Here is a 25,508-nt window from a genome sequence, read left to right as displayed (position 1 = left end):
CAAGTGCACTTACACCCTGCAGTGCTTCTGTGGTGGTATCTGCTGTCCCCCTACACCTGCTACTTCCCCGATGAGTGACTCTGATCCTGGCCAGCAAGGCAGAGTGAGCTTAGGGTCTGAACCACCCATCTCTGCTGTCTGGCTTGTGAGCAGGAGGCCCCACATCTTGCACTCTGCGGGGTGCTGGAGTCCTGCATTGCCTCCCTTGAGATGTTTTCTCTCACAGCTGAAGGATGAAGCCTTTGAAGAGACAGAGAAAAATTTCCGAATGCAGGAGCGGCTGATCAAGTCCTTCATCCGGGACCTTTCCCTCTACCTGCAGCACGTCCGGGTGAGTCAGTCTGGGTGTGATGCCTAACCCACGGGGCTTGCTGTGCACTGCCCCTCCTGCCTGCATGGTGTGTGGCCAGTGCTCCTGCCCTCAGCCCTGCGACTGGGGTGGTCTCTGAGAGTCTGGGCTGCCCTGGGAGGCCTTTTCTCCTGGGCAGCAAGCATGGCTGTGCTGACTGTGTGTCCCTGGTGCAGGAGTCAGCTTGCATGAAGGCCCTGGCAGCAGTGAGCATGTGGGACCTGTGCACAGAGAAAGGCAGTGGGGACTTGGACCAGTTCCAGAAAGTGAATCGGCTCATCAGCGACCAGCTCTTCTCCGACTTTGTGAGTGAGGCTGTGTTCTAGTGTGCTGGGGGCACCCTTCTGGGGCCTCCCTGGGGGCCGGCTGCAGATGGGCATCCCCTGGGAGGCTGCAGGGAGAATTAACACAGTGTGGAAGAGGTGTGAGTGCTCCTGTTTGGCTCTTCCCTCCTGAGAGCTTTGATGCCTGTGGGTTTGTGATGTGTATTGAGTGTGCCTGTTAGTTACACATTTTTTCAGCCCTAACTGAAATGTTACAGCTCATTACGTGAGTGGTTCAGGTACTTCCCATAGAGTTGCCCCACGCTGGCATATTTATGTAAGATTGTAGAATAGTTCCTGTTGGAAGGACTGTGGAGCTCTGGTGGGTGCCATCAGGAAGATGGACCCCGTGCTGCCCTGGGGAGGTTTTGTGCTGGAGGGTGAGCTACTATGTTCGTTCACTGCACAGTGAGAGAGCGCACCTTGACTCACCTGGTCTCTGCATCTCTGCCCACCAGAAAGAGCGGACAGAGCGGCTGGTGAGCTCACCCCTGAACCAGCTGCTGAGCATGTTTGCGGGGCCCCACAAGCTGGTGCAGAAACGCTTTGACAAGCTCCTTGACTTCCACAACTGCACGGAGCGAGCGGAGAAGCTGAAGGACAAGCGAACGCTGGAGGAGCTGCAGTCAGCCCGCAACAACTATGAGGCCCTCAACGCCCAGCTGCTGGACGAGCTGCCCAAGTTCCTGCGCTTCGCCAAGGAGCTGTTTGCCAGCTGCGTGCGGGGCTATGCTGAGGCACACTGTGACTTTGTGCGCCTGGCCTTGGAGGAGCTGAGACCCCTGTTGTCGGTGGGTTCCTGGAGCACAGCCAGCACTCTGGGCTCAGGGCAGTGCTAATCCCCGCGTGGGGCTTGTCCCCGAGCCTCCCTGGGACTCGTCCAATTGCGGGGGAAGCTGCTGCTGCAGTTTCAGGTCCCAAGTGCCTTGGGGAGGGCTGCTGTGGGATGCTCTCAGGGCAGGGTTGTGGGGTCACAATCCAGTTGTGCACAGAGATGGTGAATGCTGTGGCTGTTCCTGGAGCAGTGGCAGGAGAGGATTTGCCTGGGAGAACCTCAGGTCATGAGTTTGGGGAGAACTCAGAGCTGGGTCAAGACAGGACTGCAAATGTGGGCCTGATGCAAGTCACAAGCAAGACTCAGAGCCCTGCCTGGCCTGGGAGCTAATGTGGTCTCTGCTGTAGCTCTTGAACACTTCTCCCAGCATCTGTCACCTAACCATGACCTCCAAACTTGCTCTGGTTCCAGTTACTGAAGGTGTCCAGCAGGGAGGGGAACCTCATTGCTATCTTCCAGGATGAGCACAGTCGAGTCCTCCAGCAGCTTCAGTCCTTCACCTTCTTCCCAGAGTCCCAGGCGGCTCCCAAGAAGCCTTTTGAAAGGAAGAGTGTGGAGCGGCAGTCTGCCCGGCGGCAGCCCCTTATTGGCTTGGTGAGTTCCCTCTGCCCCGTGTCAGGGCTTGCATTGCCCAGGGCAGCCGCTCATGCCCACCTTGTTCCTCTGCAGCCTAGCTACCTCCTGCAGTCAGATGACATCCGAGCTGCCCTCCTGGCCCGCTATCCCCCAGACAGTCTCTTCCAGGCAGACCGCAATTTCAATGCTGCCCAAGACCTGGATGTCTCACTGCTGGAGGGAGACATCGTGGGTGTCATCAAGAAGAAGGACCCCATGGGCAGCCAGAATCGCTGGCTCATAGACAACGGGGGTAAGTGGCTGCTCCCTGCCCTTGGCACCTGCTGTGTGTCCCCTCCTCTGGTCCCCCTGTGCCCCAGTCTGAACTCCCTTCCTCTCCCTCTCTGCAGTGACCAAGGGCTTTGTGTACAGCTCCTTTCTGAAGCCTTACAACCCACGCCGCAGCCAGTCAGATGTCTCTGTCGGCAGCCATTCTTCCAACGAGTCAGAGCACAGCAGCTCCTCTCCCCAGAGCAACACCACACTGACCTTCAGCCCCAGTGGGGCGGCCGTCACCTTCACTCAGAAACCCCTGCAGGACTCAGCCTCCCTGGCAGACCTTTACCAGTCCCCACAGCCAGCCACGGAGGTGGACTCCCCCTCTCTGCCCCAGCTTGGCTCTGGTGACAGGACAGCCCCACTAGAAGCTGGTACAGTGACATCTCAGCGCCGCTACAGCCGCCCTGAACTGAGCTGCAGCCCCAGCTCTCGCAACGGGCACCTCACCAAAGCACATCTCAGGCCCGCAGCCTTGGTGGAAGACAGAGACTCTGGGCTGGAGAGCAGTGAGTCAGAAGGCAACCAGGTGAGGCCCCTCAACCTCCCCAGGCAGCTGGGGATGCCAAGGACTGGTCCTATTGCTTGAGGGGGGGCTGAATCATCCTCCTCCCTGGCAGTGACCAGGGAGAGGTGGGACTTGGAGGCTATTTTGTCCCAAAAGGCTGAGATGGAGGATGGGACCTTTTCTCCCAGTGGCAGAAGTGCAGAGGCAGAGAACTAGGCTGCCTAGGGGTGGGCACGTGAAGGCAGGGCAGCTCTGGCAGAGGCCAAGACAGGGTTGTGGTGTCGCTGTTTGGGGAGAGGAACAAAAACTGACACATCCTGTGCAATGCCACAGCAAGGCTGGGCTGGGGGCAAAGCCCACAGACTTCATGCAGACCCTGCACGGCCATCCAACTGACACTCTCCCTCTGTCTGGCAGGTCTATTATGCTCTCTACACCTTCAAAGGCCGAAACACCAACGAGCTGAGTGTGTCAGCTAACCAAAGACTCAGGATCCTGCAGTTTGAGGACATCACAGGCAATCAGGAGTGGTGGCTGGCCGAGGCGCATGGGAAACAGGGCTATGTGCCCTCCAGTTACATCCGGAAGACAGAGTACACGTGAGGCAGCGGGCAGGAGCCTGCACCCCATACCTTGTTCCTGCCAGGACTGCCAGGGGCCTCAGGGAGGCTGGCCAGCCCTGCAGCCTCTACTGCTCGCCTTGAGGCTGTGTCCCTCGCAGCCTTGCAGTGCTCCTGGGCCCCAGCATGCTGGCTGCCACTTGCTCTTCTGGGAAGGAAGAAGGGTGGGCTGGCAGGGCAGGCAGGAGCATGCAGCTTCTGTGAGGGCAGGGGTGAGTTCACCTATGCTGTTTGAGTCTCCTGTGTCTGTCCAGGAGCAGGGGAGCAAAGCCTGGGGCCATGACCCAGGAGGGTAAGGCTCCACCAGGGCTGAGGAGCTGCTGTAGGTTTAAATTGTGGAAGATTAGTGCTGAGTTTCTGGAGCCCATCTTCAGCCCAGTAGTGTTAAAAGCAGCCAGGGCCCTTTGAATCTGGTCCCTGTGTCTTCTTGGCAGCAGCAGCAGAAGCCTGGTCTTGCCTGTCCATGCAGGACCTCGGCATGGGACATCCGCACGCTGCCTGGAGAATCAGCTCTGAGGTTCTGTGGGAGTAATTGAGCTGCAGGGCTGGGATGGGCCCAGCCTCTGAAACCCCCTACAGCAGGTGCTTCATCCCTGTGCTTTGTCTCCCAGGGGCTTGGGCCTCTCTCAGCTCTGCTGCTAGCAGCAGCCATTGGATTCTCACCCTCCAGGTGGGCCAGAGTTCCAGAACACCATCTTCCCTTGACAGCACAGTATCTCCAGTGCCCAAAACCTACTTGTCTTCACACTGGTATCCCTGGGCTGGAGCAGGGCAGAAGGCAAAGCACAGGCTTTGTGTTTCAGAAAAATCACAGCCTGATTTTCTGGGGGCTCTGACCAGGGTTGTCTAGCCTGTGCCTTCCTGCAGGGCACCGGAGACGCTGCTGCCATTCTGGGAGGGAATGCGGTGCCCTTTGCTGGCGTGGTGTGTCTTACCCGCTGCTGCCGTGCCCTGGAGGAGGGAAGCGGGAAGCTCCCTTCTCTTGGGGTAGTGTTTGTATCCCCTGTACTGCTGCTCTGTAAATAAAGATTTACCCTTGTGTATAGGAGGTGCCTGTGCAAGTGTCGGGACAGTCGGGAGGAGTGCCTGGCCAGTTCTGGGCTCAGGGCAAAGCCCACAGACTTCATGCAGACCCTGCAGGGCCAGGAAGAACATGTACCTTTCGGTGAGGTCCAGCATGCTTCTGCCTTGGTGTTTGTGCCAGCTGCAGCTCAGGCACTAGGAAACACTCAGAGGAAAGTTCATTAAAATGAAGCGGTTGCACTGCTTTCTCCCCCCACTGCACGTTACATGACTCAGCTGGGGCTGCAGGTGGCTTTGGGCTTTCCTACCACCGGCCACGGGTGAAGGGGTTTGCCCTGCTGTGAGTGGGGTGGGCAGCATGCACATGGGCACAGGCTACCTGCATGCCAGCCGATGTCACTGATACAGCTCCCGCCTTTCCTGCCCAAGAACAGGGAAGGGTCAAGAGTCTGTCAACAGTAACCACTGTATTTTGCGTGTGTACATGTCAGTGTAGCACATACATGAGCCTGCACCTCCCCAACTTGTCTCCACCACCATCAGGTTTGTAGTCTGGAGCCACAGCCCAAAATCTGCCCCATTAGTGGTTACAATAGCTCCAGGGACTTCCTCATTTATTTGCACTACAAGCAAAGGGAGCTGTAGCCACAGGGAAGGCAGGCAGGCTCTGGCTTCTCCACCTCCACTGCCAGAGAGTAGTGTTCATACCTGGGTATAGCTTTGCTACTTGTTTGGGACTCCCCACCCACGTTCGTCTGCCAAACCTGTGTTAGCAGCTTCCCCCAAACACTGGCTAGGTTTCAAGCTAAACCAGGGCTTATTTAACATGCCTTAAAGTCAGACTTCTAGTTGGAACACTAAAAAGTTACAAAAAAGTAAATAAATGGTAACGTTCACTCTTAGATTAAACCTTACAATTCATTCTACAGTGCTGGAGCATCTCAGCTAGGTTCCCCTGGCACGATGAAATACAAAAACTAAGACCCCCAAGGGGGTCATGGTCTCCCTGCCTGGAAGGTAACTTTTTCCCTTTATACCGGAATAAATTATGCAGCTCCAGACCCTTGCGTGCAAGGTAGCAAGGTTAACAGCTCACTTGGGTCCAGGTCCTCTGTCCCTGACAGCCAGAGAAGCCACCCTCTCCGCTGCCTGGCTGCAGGGAGACACCGGTGCCTACTTGGTGAGTGCCAGTGGGAGGGAGCTGCCCGTGCAAGCACCCACACACTGCTCTGCTCCACCTACAGCATGGTGGTTTCTGTGTTCATGATGCCGGCATCCTTTGCCATTGCGGAGAAGACACCCTGCTTCTTGAGCAGCTCCTCAGGGCTGTCGTATTCCACAATCCTCCCAGCCTGCAGCACCATCACCCTGGCAGCAGGAACAAAAAGGCCTGAGCTCCCGGGATCTGAGCTGGTAGCAGCGCTGGCACAAGCACCACGGCCCCACCGACCCTCACTCCGACAGCCACGTCATGCGGTTCATCTCGGCGCAGAGGTGAGGCACAGCTCTCCTCCCTGTGCCAGCAGGGTGACACACTTAAGGTGTCAACAGCAAACACCTCTATGGCCTGTTGCTGTAAAGAAGGATCCCCAGAAATGTTTCTCGCCACAAAGGCGTAACTACTGCATGGCCATCCTTGTCATCCCTCTGTTCTCTCCTAGAACCTCTGTATATTGCTGTCCCGGGCACTGCATCCACCCCTGCCCCTCTGGCTGCATCCTTGATCCCGACCCTTGCCCCACCATGCTGCCCCACGGTACCTGTTGCTGTCCATGATGGTGTGGAGGCGGTGGGCAATAGTGAGGACAGTGCAGTCTGCAAACGCGTTCCGGATTGTTGTCTGAATTAAGTGATCTGTTTCCAGATCTACAGCTGCTGTTGCTTCGTCCAGGATGAGGATCTTGGCTTTGCGGAGAAGGGCCCGGGCCAGGCACACCAGCTGCCTCTGCCCAACACTGGGATGACATGGAGAACATGAATTACTAGGCAGACACCAGCATGGCTTCTGCAAGCCTACTGCCACATGCTGCCCTGAGCCCACCACCATGCCTGCCCGGCCTTCCCCCAGCTGATCATCAGCCACCCTGGGCACCATGTCCCTCAGCATCTTGCTCTCTGGGCCACCACACCATGGAAGGGTTAGCTCACACTGGCTCTGTGACAGCTCTGACTCCTGGACCCTTTTCTCCCACCTTCACCTCCCAGAAGCTTCTGTGCCCTTGTCCCTGGGCAGACACTCTACTGGAGGCTGCTGTCCCAGGCTGGTCCCTGGGACCCAGGGAAGGGCGGGAGCTGGGCATGCCTCCACTGCTCTGCTCACCTCAGGTTCTCCCCTCCCTCGCTCACAACATGCAGCAGCCCCTCAGGAAGGTCTTTCACATATGTCTTCAGGTGGGCTAGCTCAAGGGCCTTCCAGACCTCCTCGTCTGTGTACTGGTCAAAAGGGTCCAGGTTCATCCGCAGGGTGCCAGTAAAGAGGATGGGGTCCTGCCAGGGACAGCACCGTGCTCAGTCACACCACAGCCATTCATCAGGGGCGACGGCTCCAGGCCCCCGAGGCTGGCCCCATCCTGCCCACGCCGCTGCTGCAGCTGGGCAGGAGGTGGTGGTGCCATGCTCACAGGCCCTTGGAGTCTCTGCAGCACCCAGGAATGCACTAAGGGCAACGCATCCCCAGGGAACAAAGCCAGGGAGGCTGCACAGCAGTGGAACATGGAAAGGCAGGGATCAGCTCACCTGGGGGATGATGGTGAGGTTCTGGCGCAGGTCGTGGAGGCCAATTGTCGCTATGTCCACCTCGTCAATGATGATTGTCCCTCCAGCAGGCTCCAGCACACGGAATAGGCAGTTGGTGAGGGAGGATTTTCCAGCCCCAGTCCGGCCCACAACCCCAACCTGTGGAAGCAGCTACTTAGACCAGCTGACAGGGTTAAAGGAAGCAGAGCATATGCTCTCCATCTTGGTGTGGTGGGACTTCCAGCCCTGCATCTGAAATCACCATCTCCCAGATGGTCTCTGGTCCCTGCCCTGCAGTTCGAGTTCCCAGGAGTCACAATCCTGTCACCATCCCTCCCCAGCCTACAGACTGAAACAACTTCAACACAGTGCTGCTCTGGAAAGAGTGGAGTGAAGGCAGAGAGGTCCTCACCTTCTCAGTGCTCCCAATAGTGCAGGTGATCTCCTGAAGAACCAGATCCAGCTCAGGTCGGTAGCGAACTTTGTAGTCAATGAACTGGATCTCACCTCTGCTGGGCCAGCCAGGAGGTGGTCGCTTTTCTGTCACCCATGGAGCCTGGAGGCATAAGAGCATTAGAGGGGTTGCACCCTGTGATACTGGCTAGCACCAAGCTGTGCAGCAGGTGTTTGTCTGGACCCTGGTCTCCTCACCTCGTTCTTCACCTTCGTGTACTCATGTACACGCTCCACAGCCACAATGTTCGTCTCCAGCTCTGAAGAGGTCCGCACCAGCCAGTTCAGTGTCTGCGTCACCTGCATGGCACAGCCAGAAGATGCAGAGCTCAGTGGGACCCAGGAACAACCACCTCCCACCTCAGCTGAGGGACTCAGCCTGGGTGCGAGCATCCCTGGCCTGGCCCCTAACTCTCCACTCCCCAGCAACAGCCCCCTCTCCCCAGCCCTTCAAAAGCTTTGCTGCAGCTTCTCTGATCCCAACAGGACCATGCTCCTCCCCACAGCAGCAAGTATCCCCCTCACACTGGGATGTGTTTTCCCCTGGCTCCATAGCAGCTCCCCAGCTGATGGGACACCCCAACTAATGTCCTCTCCATGGATCAAAGCTGGAGACATCCTGCAGCCAGCCCAGAGCTCCCAGGAACAGTCCTGTCCTGGAATCAGAAAAAGCTTTCGTTGACTCACATTGAGGGCAGAAGAGACAGAAAGACCCACAATGCCGCCTTCCAAAGTGCCCTTTGAAATCACTGCCAGAAGTGCAGAGAAGAAGACCACCAGGCTCCCAACAAACTCCAGACGGATGGCCAGCCACCTGTACCAGGAGAGGATAGCTGAGGGGTGGTGGGAGAGGCATCAATCATCAACACAGGGCCCGCCAGTAAGTCCAGCACCCCACCACCATCCCTGCGCATCCAGCCCTGAGCCCAGCGCTGTACACATGGTACCTGCACCCACACAGCATGTGATTTGTGGCCAATTCTGCAAGCAGATTCATTGCATCTGTCAGTCCCCCCGTGTCTCACACATAACCTCCTGTGCTGGTAATGCCATGTATCAGAGGAGCCCCAGCTGTACAACCCTCAAACATCCAAAGCATCTACCAGTAATATATCAACACCACAGTGCCCCCATGGCACCGCCACCTGGCCTGGAGTATCAACCTCTTCCCTGAACCCACTGAGAGCATCTCAGCCCTTGACAGTGCAGCTCAACCTGCTCAGGCTCTGGGCACTTTGTGGGGGGCAACACTCTGGTTTTCAAAATCAACCTAAAATGTCCCCTTCCCACATATGGTGTCCCAATCCCAAGCTCCCCAGTTCCTACACAGACCTTCTGTCCTAAGATCAAGAGGGAGGACTGCAGCATCTCAGGGACCTCCCTCAAGACCCAGAAGCCCATGGACAGAGGTGCTGCAGGCTGTGCTGTGGCATAAGAAATAAAACTCACCGATTTGAGATTATCCAGGAGTAAACACTTTTCTGATTTATGTCCATGGTGCTCTCATTTTGCTTCAGGAACCGTTCTTGGTGTCCGTAGGCACGTATCACGGAAAGCCCTGACACTGTCTCACCGAAGTGGGAGTAGATGGGAGACCTGGTGACAGAATCCAGACGCCGTAGCTGGCGTGACGTGGAGACATAGAAGCGCTGAAATGAAGCACACAGCTTGGTTACCAACACAAAGCTGACAGCAACAAAAGATACTGCTATAAGCAGGGCAGAAGCTTTTCCCAAGCTCTGGTTACTCACCAGCACAAAATAGTAGAAGATGCTCAAAGGAATAATAACGAGAGCGAAGAATGGGGTGGCCAAGGAAATCATGAGCAATGTGCTAATGATGGCCATGAAACAGGAGAGCCAGCTGCGGAAGGACATGGGAATGGTCTCATCTATTGTGAAGATGTCCTGGAGCATTCAAAGAAGTAGGGAGAAGCAGTCAGTAATCCCAGCGAGAGGGAGAAACCCAAAGGCCCCAAACCTACAGGGTTCCTACATGCTCATGTAGCAACACAGTGCTAGACACTTGCAAAAATATTGGATGACAGTGAGTTGGTGTTAGAATCACAACCCCATTCAGGGCCATAGCTCTTAGCTTGGGAACGGCTGATTTAACAGACAAGCTTTCTATAATATTCCCCTTAGCACAGACCAGCTTTGGAAACTGTATCTTCATCCGGACCCAGGATGCACGAGCAGGAATTGAGGCAGAAAGAGGGACAGGGCTGACTCCAGGTCCACGCAGGTGCACCCAGGTCTCCAGCTAGTCATCGTCCATCTCCTAGCTGGGCACCACAAACTCCCTCATCTCAGAGTAAACCAAGCAGGCCCATAGGTTTGATCTCAAGAGCAATTTTTATTTCCAAAAATCAAGTGGTGGCACCAAAGGAGGAAGTGGAGTAGCAGCACACTTGAAACTACCTGTTTGTGTTCTCCCTCCTTTCTCATTTTCTCTTTTTTTTTTTTTTTAATGAGCTTCATTTACATAAAAAAGAACGCATATTTTGCTGAAAGTCCATAACCAGGACATGTCAGTGTGTGACATGAGCTCTAGGCTCCCACCTCTCTTGGTAAACTACTCTGGACCTCTTCAATTTCTCAACATCCCTCTAGACCAGGTGGCCCCAGAACAAGACACAGTATCCAGGTGTGGCCTCCCTAGCACTGAGCCGAGGAGATAACAACTCCTGCAACTTGCTGGCCACTCTCCTCCTAGTATAGCCCAAGATGTCGTTTGCCTCACAGCCAGCCTCGCATCCACCGTGCCCTTCTTGTCCCTTCCAGGCCCTGATCTGGGCTCATCTGTGCAGTGTTGAACAGCAACAGAGTTATGCCACCACCCAATGCTCTCCAGACCTGCTGGAACACTTTCTTCATGTTGGGGCTGTTCTCTTACCTTGGCAAACCTATTGACAATGCGGCCGGTCGGGGTTGTGTCAAAAAAGCTCATGGGCACACGCAGGATGTTGCCGAGCAGTTGCTGATGCATGACCCGGGAGGCTCGCATGGCACCATGAGCAGAAAGGATGGTTGCAAAGAGTAGGAAGAGAGCTGCAAGGAGAGCACAAGGTGGTCATCACCAGCTCATGTGTGACTCTGGCCCCAGGCACCCTTTGGCTCAAGGGACACATCAAGGAGCTCCAAGCCAGCAGCTCTGCAGCGAGCCACTGTGATAGCCCAGCATCCCACCTTCTTGGGAGGCCCCAGTAACTGTGTTCCACCACAGGGGAAGAACGCTAACCCTTTGGAAGGCCTTGAGCCATAGCACTATCTCCAAACTGATTAAGGACGGTGACTTCTTGGGGCAATTTATGCTGGCTTCAGACTGATCTCTGTCCTCAGTTCAGCCAGGAACCAGAAGGAAGGCAGCAGCAGGCAAAAGAGCACAGTGCTGGCTCCCCTGCCCCTTGCTGCACCCCTGGCTGCAGGCCTTGCAAGCCGTATCCCTTCTGGCCACACAGCTGAGGTGAGTGGGACCCCCTGTGCTCCCACGCTCACCTTGTGACACCCCCAGCGCCCCAAAGACACCAATCCGCAGGTCTCGCTGCTCCACGGGGTAGGTCTGGTTCAGGTAGCGCTGTGCATCATCAGTCCAGGCACTGAGCCACAGGTTGGTCCCCACAAAGGCGACATACTGCCCAACATAGCCCATGGCAACCCAGAAAGAATACCACAAGCCAACAGCACGCAGGTACCGCAGGTACATGGAGAACTTCACCTGTGAACCGATTCAGCCCATCACCACTGCCCAGCAAACTGTGGCCAATGACACCCCGCCACAGCCTCGGGGCTCCCACCTTGCTGCCCACAGTGCTCCCCTCCACCACCTTGCCCACCAGTCCCAGGCAGCTCTGCCTACTTCAGTGTCTCTTGGCTGCAGTGGGACCACAGATAGCTAGCACCAGCTTCTCTGAGACACGGTCGGGGTCTTGTATCTGTGCTTCATCCATGCATTCATCCATCCATCCATCCATCCATCCATCCACCCACCCATCCATCCATCCTCCTCACCTTGCCGGTTTCCACAGCTTCTTTTTCAATCAGTTGCTGACCCTTCAGCTTCTTGGGGGGATCCTCCTGGGTCTTCTTCCAGGAATTGGTGCTGCTTTTACTAAGGCTGCAGGGAGGTGTTGTTAGTCACAGGGTGCTGGATGGGTCCTACTCTCCTGGGGGTCCATCCCTATGCTGCCCTGGGACTACAGTGCTGGAGCCCTCTGGGAAATAACGTCCTAACTGGAGCAGCTTTGAAAGAGCCTTGTGGAAGCCCTAGTCATTTGCAGCCTTGAAATCATCGCACTCATCCCCAAAAGCAGAACCAGCCAGCAGCATGAGTTTCAGGGAAGACCACAGAGTTAAGGCTGTAACACACTAACACGAGTAAAGGCAAGATCAGATGCTCCTGACCCAGCCCAGCTGGTGTAGGAGCAGGTAGAGAGAGTCCCAGCGGGAAGCCCCCAGACCCCTTTTTGCAGGGAAGCAGTGCAGGAGGCAGGAGGGAGAGCTGAGAGCTCAGGTCAAGTCCCACCTGCGACTGAACTCCCTCTGATGGATGCTGGCCTCTCGCTTCAGGGTCATGGTCACCACATCATCAGGGCCGTCTTCCACACAGGGCTCAACGTCTTCATCACCCTGCTCTTCATCCTCAGCTAAAGCAACAGCTACAAGCACAAGGATGAGGGAAGGTAGGGAGGAGAAAGCAGATCCCATGCACCACACCTCTGCTGCACCCAGCTCCATCCCACACCCCAGGCCCAGGCTGTGTCCTACCACTACACATCACACCTTCTCCAGCCCTGCTGCAAGCCCAATACAGCAGGAGGAAGAAATCCATTGTGCTGGCAGGAGAACTGACACAGGGCTCCACTGCATGGAGGCAGTTCCTGCTGCTGACGTACCAGTACCACTGGTGGGACCCCAAGCAGAGATCTATGCTAGTTTAGTAGGTCATATCACTCCAGTTCAGGAGCATCCTTTTGAGCAGGTGGAGATGGGTCCTGTGGCAACAGACTGGGAATAGCCAGGCTCCAGCTGAGCAACCAGGCTGAGCCCAGGCAAGGTGAGCATCTGCCTGACCAGACACCTCTCCGCCCCATAGCGCAGGGGGACATGATAGAGATGAAACGTTATCCAACAGCACATTTAGAATAAACCAAAGGATCTTTCTCACCCCAGCATCACTAAGGTAGGGAGCCTGCTGCCACATAAAATTAGGGGACCCACAAACATAAATAAACTAAAAAGGAAGTAAAAAAATAGACAGGTCCTATGCTGGCTGTTCAACATCACGTCTGGATGCAAATCTGAAGCAGAAAGTCCTTGTGCTGCTGATTGCCAGAAGCTGGGAAGGACTCACAGCAGCCACCACTGGTGCCTGGGCTGGATAAAGCCAGGTCAGGCTGACAGATCAGGTCACATGCAGCCCCTCTAACTGCCACAGCCCCATTGTGTTCCAGTACCTGTGGTATTTTTCTCTGAAGCATCCTCCTCCTGGCTGCCATACAAGTTCAGAAACTGGGCAAAGGCCCCCCTGTTTGCAAGCAGGGTGCTGTAGGAGCCATGCTCAGACACTGCTCCTTCCACCAGCACCACGATGTTATCGACCTGGGGCAGGAAACTGATACTGTGTGTCACCAAGATCCGTGTCTGCAACAAAGTGGTTGCAGGGTAGTGAGCATCAGAGCACCCCTTGCTCCCCATCCATGGGCCTGCAGGCTTTCCATCCCTACTTGGGGACCTCTCTGCTTATCAATTCCTGGCTATGGGGACATGGGGCACCCTTCTGGGGACCCATGGAGGCCTCTCCTGATTGCTGCAGCCCCACAGGAAAGCCACAGGACCCCTCTCTGTCCCAAGCAAGCAACCTCAGATTTCCCTGGGTGGTCAACACCAGGCTAGTGCCATTCCTGCCTGGCTGGGGGGTGGTGGGGAGGGCACGGGCGCTCACCTTCTTTTGCAACAGCCCTTTTGGCCCCAGCACGTGGTCAAAGAGGTACTTGCCAACGTGAGCATCTACGGCAGACAATGGGTCATCCAGGATGTAGATGTCTGCGTTGCTGTACACTGCCCGGGCCAGGCTGACTCGCTGCTTCTGGCCCCCACTGAGGTTAATGCCCTGGAAGGGACGGGATCTCCCTGAGCACTGGGCTGGCACAGGGCAACAGCTCTGTCCTCTGCTGTAGGTGCTGTGGGAAACCCATAGTGCCCAGGGCTAATACCTTCTCCCCAATCTCTGTCTGGTCACCCGCAGGCAGCAATTCCAGGTCTGGAAGGAGAGCACAAGCCTTGATGACCTGCTGATACCTGGCTTCATCCAGTTCTGACCCAAAAAGGATGTTGTCTTTCAGTGTGGCATTCTGGATCCAGGCCTGCTGGGGGACATATGCCAGGGAGCCCTGAAAAGAGAGGTGTGCAACCAGCTACCTTGCAGAGCATCTGCCTGAGCACTGCCACCTCCTGCAGCCTGGCCTCGCCCTGAGCCACCACGCTGTGACCAGCCCGGCCCTGCTGCCCCCCTGCTGGGCTCCCAAGCAGCCCTCACAGCCCGCTGTGCCAGCCAGCTCCTCTCACCTGGATGTTGATGTGCCCCTTGATGTTCTCCATCTCCCCAAGCATGGCTGACACCAGTGAAGATTTGCCTGAGCCCACAGCACCCACCACAGCCACCAGGCTCCCAGGTGCGATGTCCAGGGTGACACTGCAACAACATGAGGGCTGAGCACTGCCAGCTCATCCGGCAGCTCCTGCGTGGGACCAGCACGGAGCAGTGTCCCTGGGGCACACTCTTCTAGCAGCACTGCGAGAGGTGGCTGCCATCCCTGGCTGACACCACAGAAAGACCCCCTCTCCCCAGCCGCCCGTCCCCAGCATGGCACGGAGCACTCACTCTCTTATCGCAGCGATGCCGTCCTGCTCCCAGGCAAAGGTGGCCTCCGAGAAACGCACAGCACTGCCTGCCAGCAGAGAGCCGTCCCTCAGGGCTGGGAAAGCCCGGGGCTGGGCCAGCCTGTGACCCACAGGAGTAACCTGGAGCTTCACCTGCCTGCAATGGGGTTGTGGTGGATAGCTGAGGTCTTCAGGTCTTCTCCTCCCAGGTAGCGCTCCAGCCTCTCAGTCGACACATTGGTCTGCCGTGGCAGAAAGAGGATGGCATGTGGGCACTGGGCACAGCTGGGTGGGCTGGCAGGACCCCCATAAGCAGAACACCCCATACACACAGCCCCCACCCCAACCTCTGAGCACCAAGCCCGTGTCACGTATGAGTCCTGTCCCACCCCACTGCCAGCAGAGTCCCGTGCACTGGCCCCTGGGTGTCCAAGGCCCAGGTCCATCACACACCTGAGCCCCATGTGCTGGATTGGACAGAAGTATCATAAGATCTCCCTGCACCCCCTGCCCTATGTAAGGGCTGACCTGCACCAGGGAAGAGAGGACCAAGGGCAGCATGGCCATGGGGAAGCGCAGCACATTGAAAAGGGAAATGGCAGTAAAGGCCTTCTGTGCATCCAGGATGTTGTTCTCATCCACTAGCACGTAGACAGCAAAGCTGGCCAAGGAGACCTAGGACAGACAGCAGAGAAAGCCACCATCAGTGTGGTTGTGCACAGCCCAGCCCCTCATGCTCCCCTAAGCCCTCAGCAGTGCCTTCCCACTGGGGACCTTTCCCCCTCCTGCTTCCCTTCTCCACTGAGTCCCGCCTCACCACCCTGATGGGATCCCTTTCCACCACAGCTCTCCTGCCAGCAACTAGGACCATACTCTGCATCCCAGGCATCTGCCAGCCAGCCCCTTCCTCGCTGCAGGAGCACTCCAGCTGAGGTTCCCAATCTTTCCCATCCCCAGCTCTGAGGAAGAGGCAGCCCTCCCCAGGCCTGCTGGCACTCACCAGGAAGGGGGCACACGTAAACACGAAGATAGAGATTGACTGCAAGTAACTGAATTTCACCAAGTTCTTGAGCTCTTGTGCCCGGATCTCACTGACTTGCTTCTCAAAGGAGGGCTCCCAGGCAAAAAGCTTCAGAATCTGTGGGATGAGCAGGGTGAGCAGGTGCCGGCCTCACAGGAATGCCCATCTGCACACTCAGCTCACTGGTGGCCAGCACATCCATATCACCAGCTCCTGGCTCGATCGGAACCTTGCTTGGTCACTGCATTTCCTCCCTCCTGTCCTGCCCCATGGCTTACAGCACTTCACAGCATTCCCACTCCCTCGTCCTCGGCTTACTTGTCACTGCCAGCCCCTCTGCCACCACGGCAGCCTGCTCACCACCACAGCAATGCAGGAAACCCCCAGAAAGCCTTCTTTTGGCTCCCAAGTCTTGGTCCAGGTACCCAGAGCTCCTCCCCAGCCAACCTTTCAAAAGGTGAGGAAGGCAAGGAAGCCAAGGGAGCTGCAGAGACTGAGGCTTGGCTATCCCAGGCACAGGGGCCCCAAACGACACTGTAACGCTGGTGCTGCAGGGTTATACAGATGTGCTGCCTCCAGGTAGAGTACACCAAGAAAAGCAGTGCAGCAACTTCCCAGGGGGTCTCCACTCCACAGCTCACCTTGATTCCATTGAGGATTTCACTCATTATTTTCATGCGTTCATCCTTGTTCTTCATATTTCTCACCTACAAACAGAAGAGCCAGAGATCACCTAAACCAGATAGCAACTCACCCTTGGAAATACGTCTGGGCTGCCACAGGAATGGGAAGGGTGGGCTGGACCTTGGCCCCTGGGGCTCTGGACAACCTGGGAAAACCAGCAACCTGTTATCAGGTAGAAGCTAAAGCTTTATTTGATGGTTGGCAAAATCTCATTTTCAGTCCTCAAGGCTGCACCCAGCCCTGTTCAAGTTCAGCTGTGATGGTAGAACAGGTCTCGCCTGCCTCCTGTTCATCTCAGCTGATCACCCCTTGGCTCAGGCTAGAGGCACCCCCAGCCCAAGTCAGATGAGCTTCCCAGGCTGGAGAAGATCCACAGCATATCAGGAAAGGGTTGGGGAGTGTGGAAAACAAGTGAGGGGATTAACAGTGGGCCTCAGGAGTGGGAGGCCAAGGAGGATCCTGCACCCACCACTGACCTGGATGGCTTTGGCCTTGGCAACCAGGAACCCATTTATGGGGATGAGCAGCACCATGACTGCAATGCCAGCTAGGACAGAGGGGCCCAGCTCTCCCCAGAGGAAGACAATGGACAGGATAATTTGCAGGGGGGATGACCACAGCTGGTGAACAAAGTTGGCCATGTCCATGAATCTCTGGGCATCAGCTGACATCAGATTCACAGTCTCTCCCACTGTGGACTCCTTGCGGGTGGCACTGGACATGGTGAGTGCCTGGAGAGATAAAGCATAGTCGCTGCAAGCCAGTCTGGGAGCAGCCTGGCTGCTAGCAGCATGGCATAGAGCAGGGAATTAGCAGGCCAGGCTGGGTCACGGAGTTTGCTCCTGGTGCCTCTCTGCTGGCCACAAGTGCTGTCGTTACTGCCTGCACACCAGGAACCACTGGATGCTGGAGGAAAGAAACACATTCCCAGGCAGGGATGCTAGTGGCTGCTGCCCCAGGTGTTGCGCTGCTTTGAAGAGAAACCTCCCTCAGCCCCTGGTCGCTATCAAACACGTGGCTGCAGCACGCAGGTCCCAGGCAGAACTAGCACCCACAGTGTCCCAGTGCTGGTGGGTGTCCCACAAGCAGAGTTCTCCCTGCGCCTTCCTGGGAAGTGAAGGGCGCACACTCCAGTAGCCCCAGGTTAATGGGGCAGGCAACGGATGCCAGTATCCCCAGCTGGAGGAAAGCCAGCAGGGGTGATGACAGGGCCATACCAACCTTCTTGTAGATGGCAGCAATGAGACCGGCACGCACATTTATGCCAAGATGGAAGCACAAGCTGAAGTACTGCTGCAGGCAGAGGGACTGGATCAGCGCTGTCAGGAAGAGTAGGATGGAGTACAGATAGCCCTGCCAGGGAAAGGACTCCTCATCCGACACAAAGGCAATCAGCAGCCTGGAGGATAAAGGAGCCCATGAGACCCCCACCCTACTGAGACAGACCTAAGATGCCCCAAACCAACACAAGGAGAGCACCCTCACAAGAGCAGTGACAGAGACCCTGTGCCAGACAGCTGGCTCAGTGCTCAGCCAGCTGGGGACCCCTGTTTTGCTGGGTGTCCCTGTTCTGCCAGGGACCTGCATCTCACGTACAGCAATGGGTCACCAATGTCAGATCATCCGCAGAAACTGTGCAGCTCTGCAAAACAAATCCAGGGCTGAGCTGGACTGACTCATGAAGGGCCCCAAAGAAGAGCCAGAACTGTCTCCAGGGAGGGAGTAGGACTGCATAATGAACGATGTTGGGAGCAGGGAGCAAGATATCCCCTGCAAGAGCTGGCAGCCAGCTCAGATCAGTTCTTCACTATACTAACCCAACACGTTCTCACACCTTCGGTGAGGACACAAGAAGTCCCCAGAGTGTGGGGCTGGGAGAAGTACCCCTATGGAGATGGTGGGGTTGGATGCAGTGCACATAGAGAGGTGGTGGGGCTGGGTGCAAAGTCAAGGCAGGGAATGGACAGGGACAGAGAGAAAGGACTCACTTCAGCAGCTGGGGGCTGACAAACACAAGTCCATCATGCACCAGCTTGAAAGCCACTGCTAGCAGGAGGTTCTGCCAGAAGGTCTTGCCCAGAGTTTTTATCAACCAGCCCCTGGGGAAATCCTTGCGAGGGGCAGAGTCCCCTTTGTCTCCCTTCTTCTTCCTCTTGGGCTGCTTCTCCTCCTAGAGGAAACCCCACACAGAAGTAAAGGAGCTGGTTGTGCAGGCTTCCTGCACTTGGAAGGATGCTTCTAGGGCAGCACCACAGACCCCCCAGCTCAGGCATCCCAAATGAAGCCTTAGATTTATCTCCTGTTGTGTTCCCTCTCGCTGATCTCTGCTCAGGTCATACACCCCCAGCAGTAACACCTCTCTTGTCTGTCAAAGACAATTGTTGCAAACCCCAGACCAGTCTGAATCTCTCCAAAAATCAGACATTCCAGGAAGAATCTGAAACCGGGGGTGATCACAGAGTGATGTTCACTCTGACCTCATTGCTTGGAGGTATCTGGCCTTATTTCTAACAGAAATAAGGGAGCTGCTTGTACTGCAGACTTGAGGGTGGTTGCTGTCCTTCTGTAGGGCAGAAGGATGAAGACTCTCTTGGTCTCTCAAAACATGGGGATCTGCCAAGTACAGGGCATGTCAAGTACCCTGTCATGAGTTCCTCCATCCTTGCCCACAGCCCTGCAGAATCAGAGGGGAAAACCCAGCAAAGGGAGCTGCAGGGAGGCAAGATGACCCTACTTCCCAGGGCTGGACCTGGATCTCTCAGTCCCATGCAAGGCCAAGATTAGGAAGGGATTTACCAGCACCAGGATGTCTTGGCTCTGTGCCTTGCTTATGTTGTTCCCGTGGTCCAGGTCACCTTCCCGGGATCTTTTCTTGCGTTTCCGTTTCTCCAGTTCTGCTTGGGCCTTCCTCACAGCAGTCTTCATGTTCTTCTCCAAACCAGCATAAATAGCCTGCGTCTTGTCTTTATCTTTCAATTCCCAGATATCCTCTATCTCCAAGGGTTTGCGATAGCCCTTGAAAACCATGCTGTGGAGCAGAGAAATCTCCTCTCAGCAAGCTTCCCACACTACACCTGTTGGTGAGTCCTTGCTGCAAACGCAGAGCCTTCACACCCAGCCTGGCCCTGAGTTCGGGCTGCACCGAATGCAGTGCCTCTCATGACTAACTCCAAGCAGCCTGTGCTGCAGGCTTCCCCAAAAAGGGATGGGCCAGCCCAACCTCCCACAGAGCCCAGCTCACCTGGTGTACCATTCAAAGGTGATGGAGCTCAGGAAGGAGGCTGTCACCTCCGGGTTCTAGGGTACAAAACAAAATGGGTACCAAGAGATGATGAGGGGTAGCGTTGACAAGAATTGACTCAGCACCCTCTGCCATTAAGGACCCCAGAAATTTCAAACTGTGCCAGCTCCAGCCCCAGGAACCCATCTCACACCCAGAAGCATCACCCCTTGGACATACAAGCAGATGCCCCAGGCTGCAAGCTCCAGCTCTTGCTGTGGCTCTCGCTGAAGCGCTCAGGTCTTCCTTCCCACAGGGGCCAGGAGTCTTTGCATGGAGCTCACCCTACCCCCATGCCACACGAGCCAGGATGTGGTACCCGAGCCCCAAGCACAGTCCCGCATGGAAGTCACACCTTCTTCCTGATTTCCTTTGTTTCTGGGGCAATATCTGAGAAGCCTGAGACAAGGAAGAGCAGCAGCTGGAGCCCGTAGGAGATGAAGAAAAGGACAAACCGTGGCACATCGGAGATTGATGCCTGCAGGAATGGAGAGCCCAGAGAGACTGCTGGGGGTTTGTCTCAAGGCCATCTGGTGCTTAGAGACAAGATCCATCCCCAACACAGTGAATGTGGCTGAGCCCAACAGGGCCATGCAAAACTTGCTCTGGGTCCTGACTCAGCTTCCCTTTGCCACCCCTCCCTGCTTCTCCCTGACCTCCTCTCATAGGTCTGTAAGGGGAGAAATTTGTCCTGGAAAGCTTATGCCTCCCTCAAAGAAACAGGATGAATTCAAACAGCAATTACTTCTCAGGTCTCTTCTGGTCCCTAGAGCAGCTGGGACCTCAGTGATACCACTGAGAGCTTGTCAAGAGATGAAGTCTGAAGGGACTTTCTTTGAGGACAGAACAAGACTGTGGGGAAGCACAGAGCTTCCTGCTGAACAAACCCAACCTGCAGGGCTCTCCGGAGGAGCGACTGGAACGGCAATATCCCACAGAGGAGGGAGAGTGTCCAGAAGCAGAAAAGTATCCCCGAGTCTCTGCACAAGCAGAAGCGCCGCACATCATGGATCAACAGGACCAGGAGCTGGGGGAAGAAAGATCAGTCAGAGGTTCAGGTAGGGCTGCAGGACTAGGTCTGGGCTCTAAACGTGCCTTTGGGACATGTGTCCTGGGATGCCAGCACACGTGTTCTGCTGGGATTCACTGCCTTGAAGACACTGAGCTTACTGCCAACCCTAAAGAAACTTCAGAGTTAATTGCATAGGGCAAAGGTTTATTTCAGCAAGACATTACATCAGGATCCTCATCAGAAAAGCAAGGTCTGAAGGCACCCCGACAACACAGCAGGGCACTGTTTCTCTTTTTAGCTGTTCTCACCTTAAATTCTCAGATGTGCCCAGCTGTGAAGGGTCACACCCTGCCTCCTGTGTATTGCCTCCAGACCGGGAACTACAGCCAGGTCAGAGTGCCAGCAGCGCACCTCTCTGGGCAGTCCTCTTGCTTAGAATTTCACGTGAACTCTGCACATGTAACTAAACAACATGACAAAATACGGAGGATAGCAAACGGGGGTGCTGCTTTTGTTTGTAGCTGCTGAGCATTTTGGCTTTATTAAGATTGCTAGAATATCCCATGTCTCACACAAGATATCTGCAGCTTCCACGCACATATTCCATCAAGCTAACAGCCTCTACATCCTCAGCTTTCTCCTCTGCCTGGGAATCCTGTGGCACTTCCCGACTGCACAAAACTGAGCAGCAACCCATGGGAAGCTGTGAGACATCAGAGCAGCGAGCCATGGTCTGATGTTCACGCTGTGCAATCAGTCCTGCAAAGCCCACACTGCTGCTGCTGAGGCTCCTGCCAGAAAGCTCAGCTACACTCGTACACATGTACACATATGTGTATATATACACACATACACAGGCATAATACCTATCCCAGTCTTAAGGACAAAGGGAGGGAGCACTGTACAACCAGACATCTGCCTGCAACCTGTCACCCTTGTGCACCACCTGCACGTGTTCAGGGCTGGTCCCTACCCATTTTCCAGGCTATGCTTCCCTCATGGACATGGCTTCCTGCTAATCTCTGTGCTAGGAAAGTTTTCTGCTGCTTGACCCCACAGTCTCACACCTGTCTCTTTGGTGACACACAGCACATTTACCCGCTGATCCCTTACCCAGGTGGCGATGTACAGGCTGGGGTTTGTGTACTGGACAGCTGGCAGGGGGTCCTGCTCTGTGTCCTCTACAAACGTCAGGGCCAACTCCACCACTGCCGTCAGCATCAGCAAGGTAGCCAGCACCTATGGGACAGCGGGGCAGCCGTGAGGGGAGACCCAGCCTATTGTGGGCACTGGAAACCACTGGGAGACAACACAGCTGGGCATAAAAGCACTGTTCCCCGTACACCATTATACCCTTTCCACACAAACCTGGCCCGGGAGAGCTTTCTAGGGCCCTGTGAAGCTGCAGCACTTCCACAGGATCACTGCCATCATTTTAAGCTTTGAGGAAAACAGCCCACAAGGTGAGAGGCCCCAGCACACTCCTCTGCCCTCCCTCCCAGTGCATCCCAGCCCTGCTGATCCCTCTGTCCCAGATACACCTTAGTTCTGGGTTCCTCTTTACATTTCTGTCCCAGATGGTGCCCCAGCCCATACACTTCTCATCTCCCCAGCCCACACCCGACTCCAGCCCAGAGGCTTTTCCACTCACCACCCGTCCAGCCCAGGCTGCTCCAGCCTGCCCTCCACACCCCCTCAGTCCCACTCTACCTGTTTGATGATGTAGAGTTTGGTCACAGAAGATTTCTTAGTTCTGGATTTGCACATGGGCAAGAGCTGCCAAGGAGCCAAAATCCAGAAGAAGCCAAGGGGGACCCAGACCAGCACAGTCTGCTGGAAGCACACAGGCAGGTCGGCATCTGGACGAGCAAGGTAGGAGGCATTCTGGGGGCAGCAAGGACAGACAACCAAGTCACTTGGTATGACTTGACCCTCACCTGGTTCACAGCACAAAAGCCAGCAGTCCCACAGCTCCTGCCCACCCTGCTCCACCCCATCACACCCCCTTTCCTCAACAACCACCTCCCTGGCTGAGCATTGCAGCACTCAGCCAAGGTCCCAGGTGATGTGCCCCTACCCATGTATCTGCCTGAACTTGGGAGGGCCTCCCCCACAACCACCCCAAGCTGGACCCAGATCATTCCCTGAGAGGTCCATGCAGGATGTCCCATGTTCCCAGCTGGGCTGCAGGTCTAAAACAGGACAGGGCTCACTCCAGAAGCTGTCACTCATCTTTAGCTCGCAGATACTACGCAGGCTGTGCACAGCGCTCAGTGCCATGGCAGTCCTGGATAAATAGCAGAACCTCTGCTGACCACTGCCAGTTGGGTCTCCCTGGCTGAACAAGCTGTGAGTCTTGGGAACTACTGCTCTCCCCTTCCACTAAGCCTCCTATCCCAAGAACAGGCAGCAGGGGTGATGCAGCCACTCACCCAAAAGACGGAGCCGCAGAACTCCTCCAGGGCTGCCGACATGGCTCAGGGCAGAAGAGACAGCAGCTCCTTCCCCTCGCTCTGCCTGGCTGTGAATGTCCTGGGTGGATGTTTAGGACAAAAGTCCCCACACACCCTCAAGTGGTGTTGGGACAAAATCCCTGATGACACACAGTTAATTGTTAACTTGATGCTATTGCACAACACCACAGACCACAGCAGTGACCACGAGGGCTTTGGAAACTGCACGGGCTCTGGGGAAGGGAGGAGAGGAAGATCCAAGGAAGAGGCCAAAGGGGAGATGCAGGGAAGCTGCTGTTGTGGAGTCACTGCAGGACATCACAGCTGTTGCTCAGAAATCACAGCCTTCAACAGTGCATACCAGCAGAGACAAGCTCATATGGACCCACTACAGATGCTACTTCAGTGCAGCAGATCTCTCCTGCCAGAACAAGCCTGCTTAATGTTGCCAAAAGGTCCAGCAAAGGCTGGTCTCTCAGGAGTCAAAGATGACAGAACCCTTTTCCTCACGTGCCATCCAGCAAGGAAGCCCAGGACACCAGCAGTGCTACAGGCCTGAGAACTTGCAACATCTGGAAGCCCAGCAGACCGCATGCTGCAGTGGTCCGAGTCCCCAGGATCCGTGTTCCTTTTAGCAATTTATTCTGGGTTGCAGAGCCTGGAGACTTTCCCAGCTCTCCCTTTCCCACATCTCAGTGTTGTCTGCATGTTCTGGCAACTAGCTGACCACAAAACCTAAAAGAGACTTTGCATTTTCATTCTAAAGCAACCCCCAACATCTGAGACAGCCAGAGGACCATCCCCAGAAAGCATGACTGCCACTAAATCATCACCCTGCTGCTTAGAAAGGTGGTGTGGGGGCAGGTGAGAATGGTGCTGCTCTAAGGCTGGAACTGAATTTGCTTTATCACACATGCTCTTGAGGAGCACTAGGTAGAAGGGGACAGTAGGGTGACCACAAGGATTCTGCTGTCTCATTGTCCATGGAGTTAGTAGATAGCTCAGAAGTCAAGGGTGACACAATGAGTAATTGCTCAGGAACAACCCCCTCACCATCAATAGCAGAGAAAGGTTCAACGTCCAGCTCGCTGGTTAATTATTATTGGCTTGTCTGATTAAATCCACTTGTTTTTGTAAATAAAGCTACTCGTAGTGCTAGGTCCTCCGGGCTGGAACCAATACACTGAGGTGAGAGCAGCAATTTGATGTAACGGGTAAGAAAATGAATGGAGCAGTCACTTCCTCAGTCCTTCTCCATCCAGAGTGGTGACATGTCTTCTTTCTTTTCACTGGCACAGGTGTCCTCTGGCCTTGCTTGTACCCACCTGGAGCGCTTCTGCCAAGGGGACCACTTGCTCATGACACCTTCCTATTTAATGCTCTGTCCCATACGCTGGTCTGTTTTCAGTAGATGTCACAGCCCCATCCTCACCCCATCTTTGGTCTCTCAAGCAGAGCACAAGTGCTTTGCTCAGCACCAGACCCCAGCTATCTTTAATGTTCAAAGCAGGCACACCCCCACTTTCTCTACCCTCATACCTGCGATATGCTACTCCTAAAAACCCACCAAGCTACCACATTGTCCTTCAGCTCCTTACATAAAGCTTCCTTCACTACAATACCCAGATGATGTTGACTGGGACCAAGCTAATCAAAGCAGTTCGGCACCTTTGGCCAACAATACCACACCATTTCCCCGTGCTCCCCTGCCTTTACCCATCTGTTGTCCATCATCTTGTTGGAAATGTAAGTTTTCAACTGTCCATCTTACGCACAGCCTGGTCCAGGACAGAGGCTTCTGCAAGGCAATCTACAAATCAGTCCCACCCTCACTGCTCATCTCTGTTTCTGAAGGGTTTGTTTCTCTGCTTTGTTACGCTGTAACCCCATGAGTTCAAAAGCCTTTTTTTTGTTGTTGTTTTGTTTTTTTAATCTTTACACAAAAAGAGAGAACCAAATTCTCTGTTTATGAGGGGTGGGGGAGCTGGGTCAGCAGAATATTCATGTTGAGCTACCAATATCTTAATCATCACCATGACTCATGAAAACTCACAACATAAGCCATGAACTCTTAGATCAGGTATTCTGAACTATACTGACTATAACCACAAATTTAATCATTTTGTCTTCCAAGTTTGGATCCTTACTACTGCCTGCACGTGTCAGCACTGAAGCAGGGTCTGACACCAGCACTAAGCAGCCATCTCCTTCCCAGCTCAATGTTGAGAACTAATACATATGTTCCCGAGGTGTGTTTTGGGAAACTGCAATACCTCTGACGGATCCGTGTGAAAAGGTGGATGTACCCTCTGAGCTGATGATATGTCGTTAGTCTTGGTGATAGGTTTTCAGTGACCTGATTCTGCTTAAGGTGACAAAAGATGCTGCCACCTTGTCAAACAGTACATTTTCCTGTACATCCTCACAGGCTGTACACTA

The 25,508-nt window shown here is 55.0% G+C and overlaps 2 protein-coding genes across 7 annotated transcripts in view; one reads left to right on the top strand and one right to left on the bottom strand.

Annotated features, from left to right (window-relative positions):
- The window catches only part of LOC121094169 (dynamin binding protein), a 35,508-nt gene extending 30,939 nt beyond the window's left edge, over positions 1 to 4,569 (top strand). For all 4 annotated transcript variants that reach the window (XM_040607405.1, XM_040607406.1, XM_040607404.1 and 1 more), the window contains 7 exons: positions 227 to 331; positions 526 to 654; positions 1,131 to 1,463; positions 1,919 to 2,101; positions 2,177 to 2,375; positions 2,473 to 2,927; positions 3,324 to 4,569. In XM_040607405.1, coding sequence (XP_040463339.1) covers positions 227 to 331; positions 526 to 654; positions 1,131 to 1,463; positions 1,919 to 2,101; positions 2,177 to 2,375; positions 2,473 to 2,927; positions 3,324 to 3,509 — 1,590 coding nt within the window. In that variant the 3' untranslated portion in view covers positions 3,510 to 4,569. The remainder of the gene's footprint in view (positions 1 to 226; positions 332 to 525; positions 655 to 1,130; positions 1,464 to 1,918; positions 2,102 to 2,176; positions 2,376 to 2,472; positions 2,928 to 3,323) is intronic.
- Positions 4,570 to 4,997: 428 nt separating this feature from the next.
- Positions 4,998 to 23,879, bottom strand: ABCC2 (ATP binding cassette subfamily C member 2). 3 transcript variants are annotated; one of them, XM_040607401.1, is made up of 32 exons: positions 23,049 to 23,879; positions 22,327 to 22,500; positions 21,730 to 21,855; positions 20,497 to 20,631; positions 19,960 to 20,082; positions 19,566 to 19,621; positions 19,121 to 19,352; positions 18,313 to 18,494; positions 17,546 to 17,723; positions 16,801 to 17,055; positions 16,282 to 16,347; positions 15,620 to 15,757; positions 15,148 to 15,294; positions 14,773 to 14,861; positions 14,621 to 14,683; positions 14,305 to 14,431; positions 13,953 to 14,129; positions 13,682 to 13,849; positions 13,194 to 13,380; positions 12,263 to 12,395; positions 11,749 to 11,854; positions 11,236 to 11,455; positions 10,634 to 10,788; positions 9,490 to 9,645; positions 9,188 to 9,387; positions 8,426 to 8,552; positions 7,937 to 8,038; positions 7,698 to 7,841; positions 7,286 to 7,444; positions 6,870 to 7,036; positions 6,310 to 6,504; positions 4,998 to 5,917 (listed from the first exon to the last, which is right to left on the bottom strand). In XM_040607401.1, exons 1-32 carry the CDS (start codon positions 23,088 to 23,090, stop codon positions 5,788 to 5,790), a joined length of 4,659 nt encoding a protein of 1,552 aa, XP_040463335.1. In that variant the 5' UTR covers positions 23,091 to 23,879; the 3' UTR covers positions 4,998 to 5,787. The 3 variants fall into 3 exon arrangements, with proteins under 3 accessions (XP_040463335.1, XP_040463336.1, XP_040463337.1); XM_040607402.1 differs by lacking the exon at positions 19,960 to 20,082; XM_040607403.1 differs by lacking the exon at positions 21,730 to 21,855.
- Positions 23,880 to 25,508: the final 1,629 nt, after the last annotated feature.

The sequence above is a fragment of the Falco naumanni genome, chromosome 9 (assembly GCF_017639655.2).
Source record: "Falco naumanni isolate bFalNau1 chromosome 9, bFalNau1.pat, whole genome shotgun sequence".
Lineage (NCBI taxonomy): Eukaryota > Metazoa > Chordata > Aves > Falconiformes > Falconidae > Falco > Falco naumanni.
Note: the sequence above shows the minus strand (reverse complement) of the source record. Positions and strands in the feature narration are given on the sequence as shown.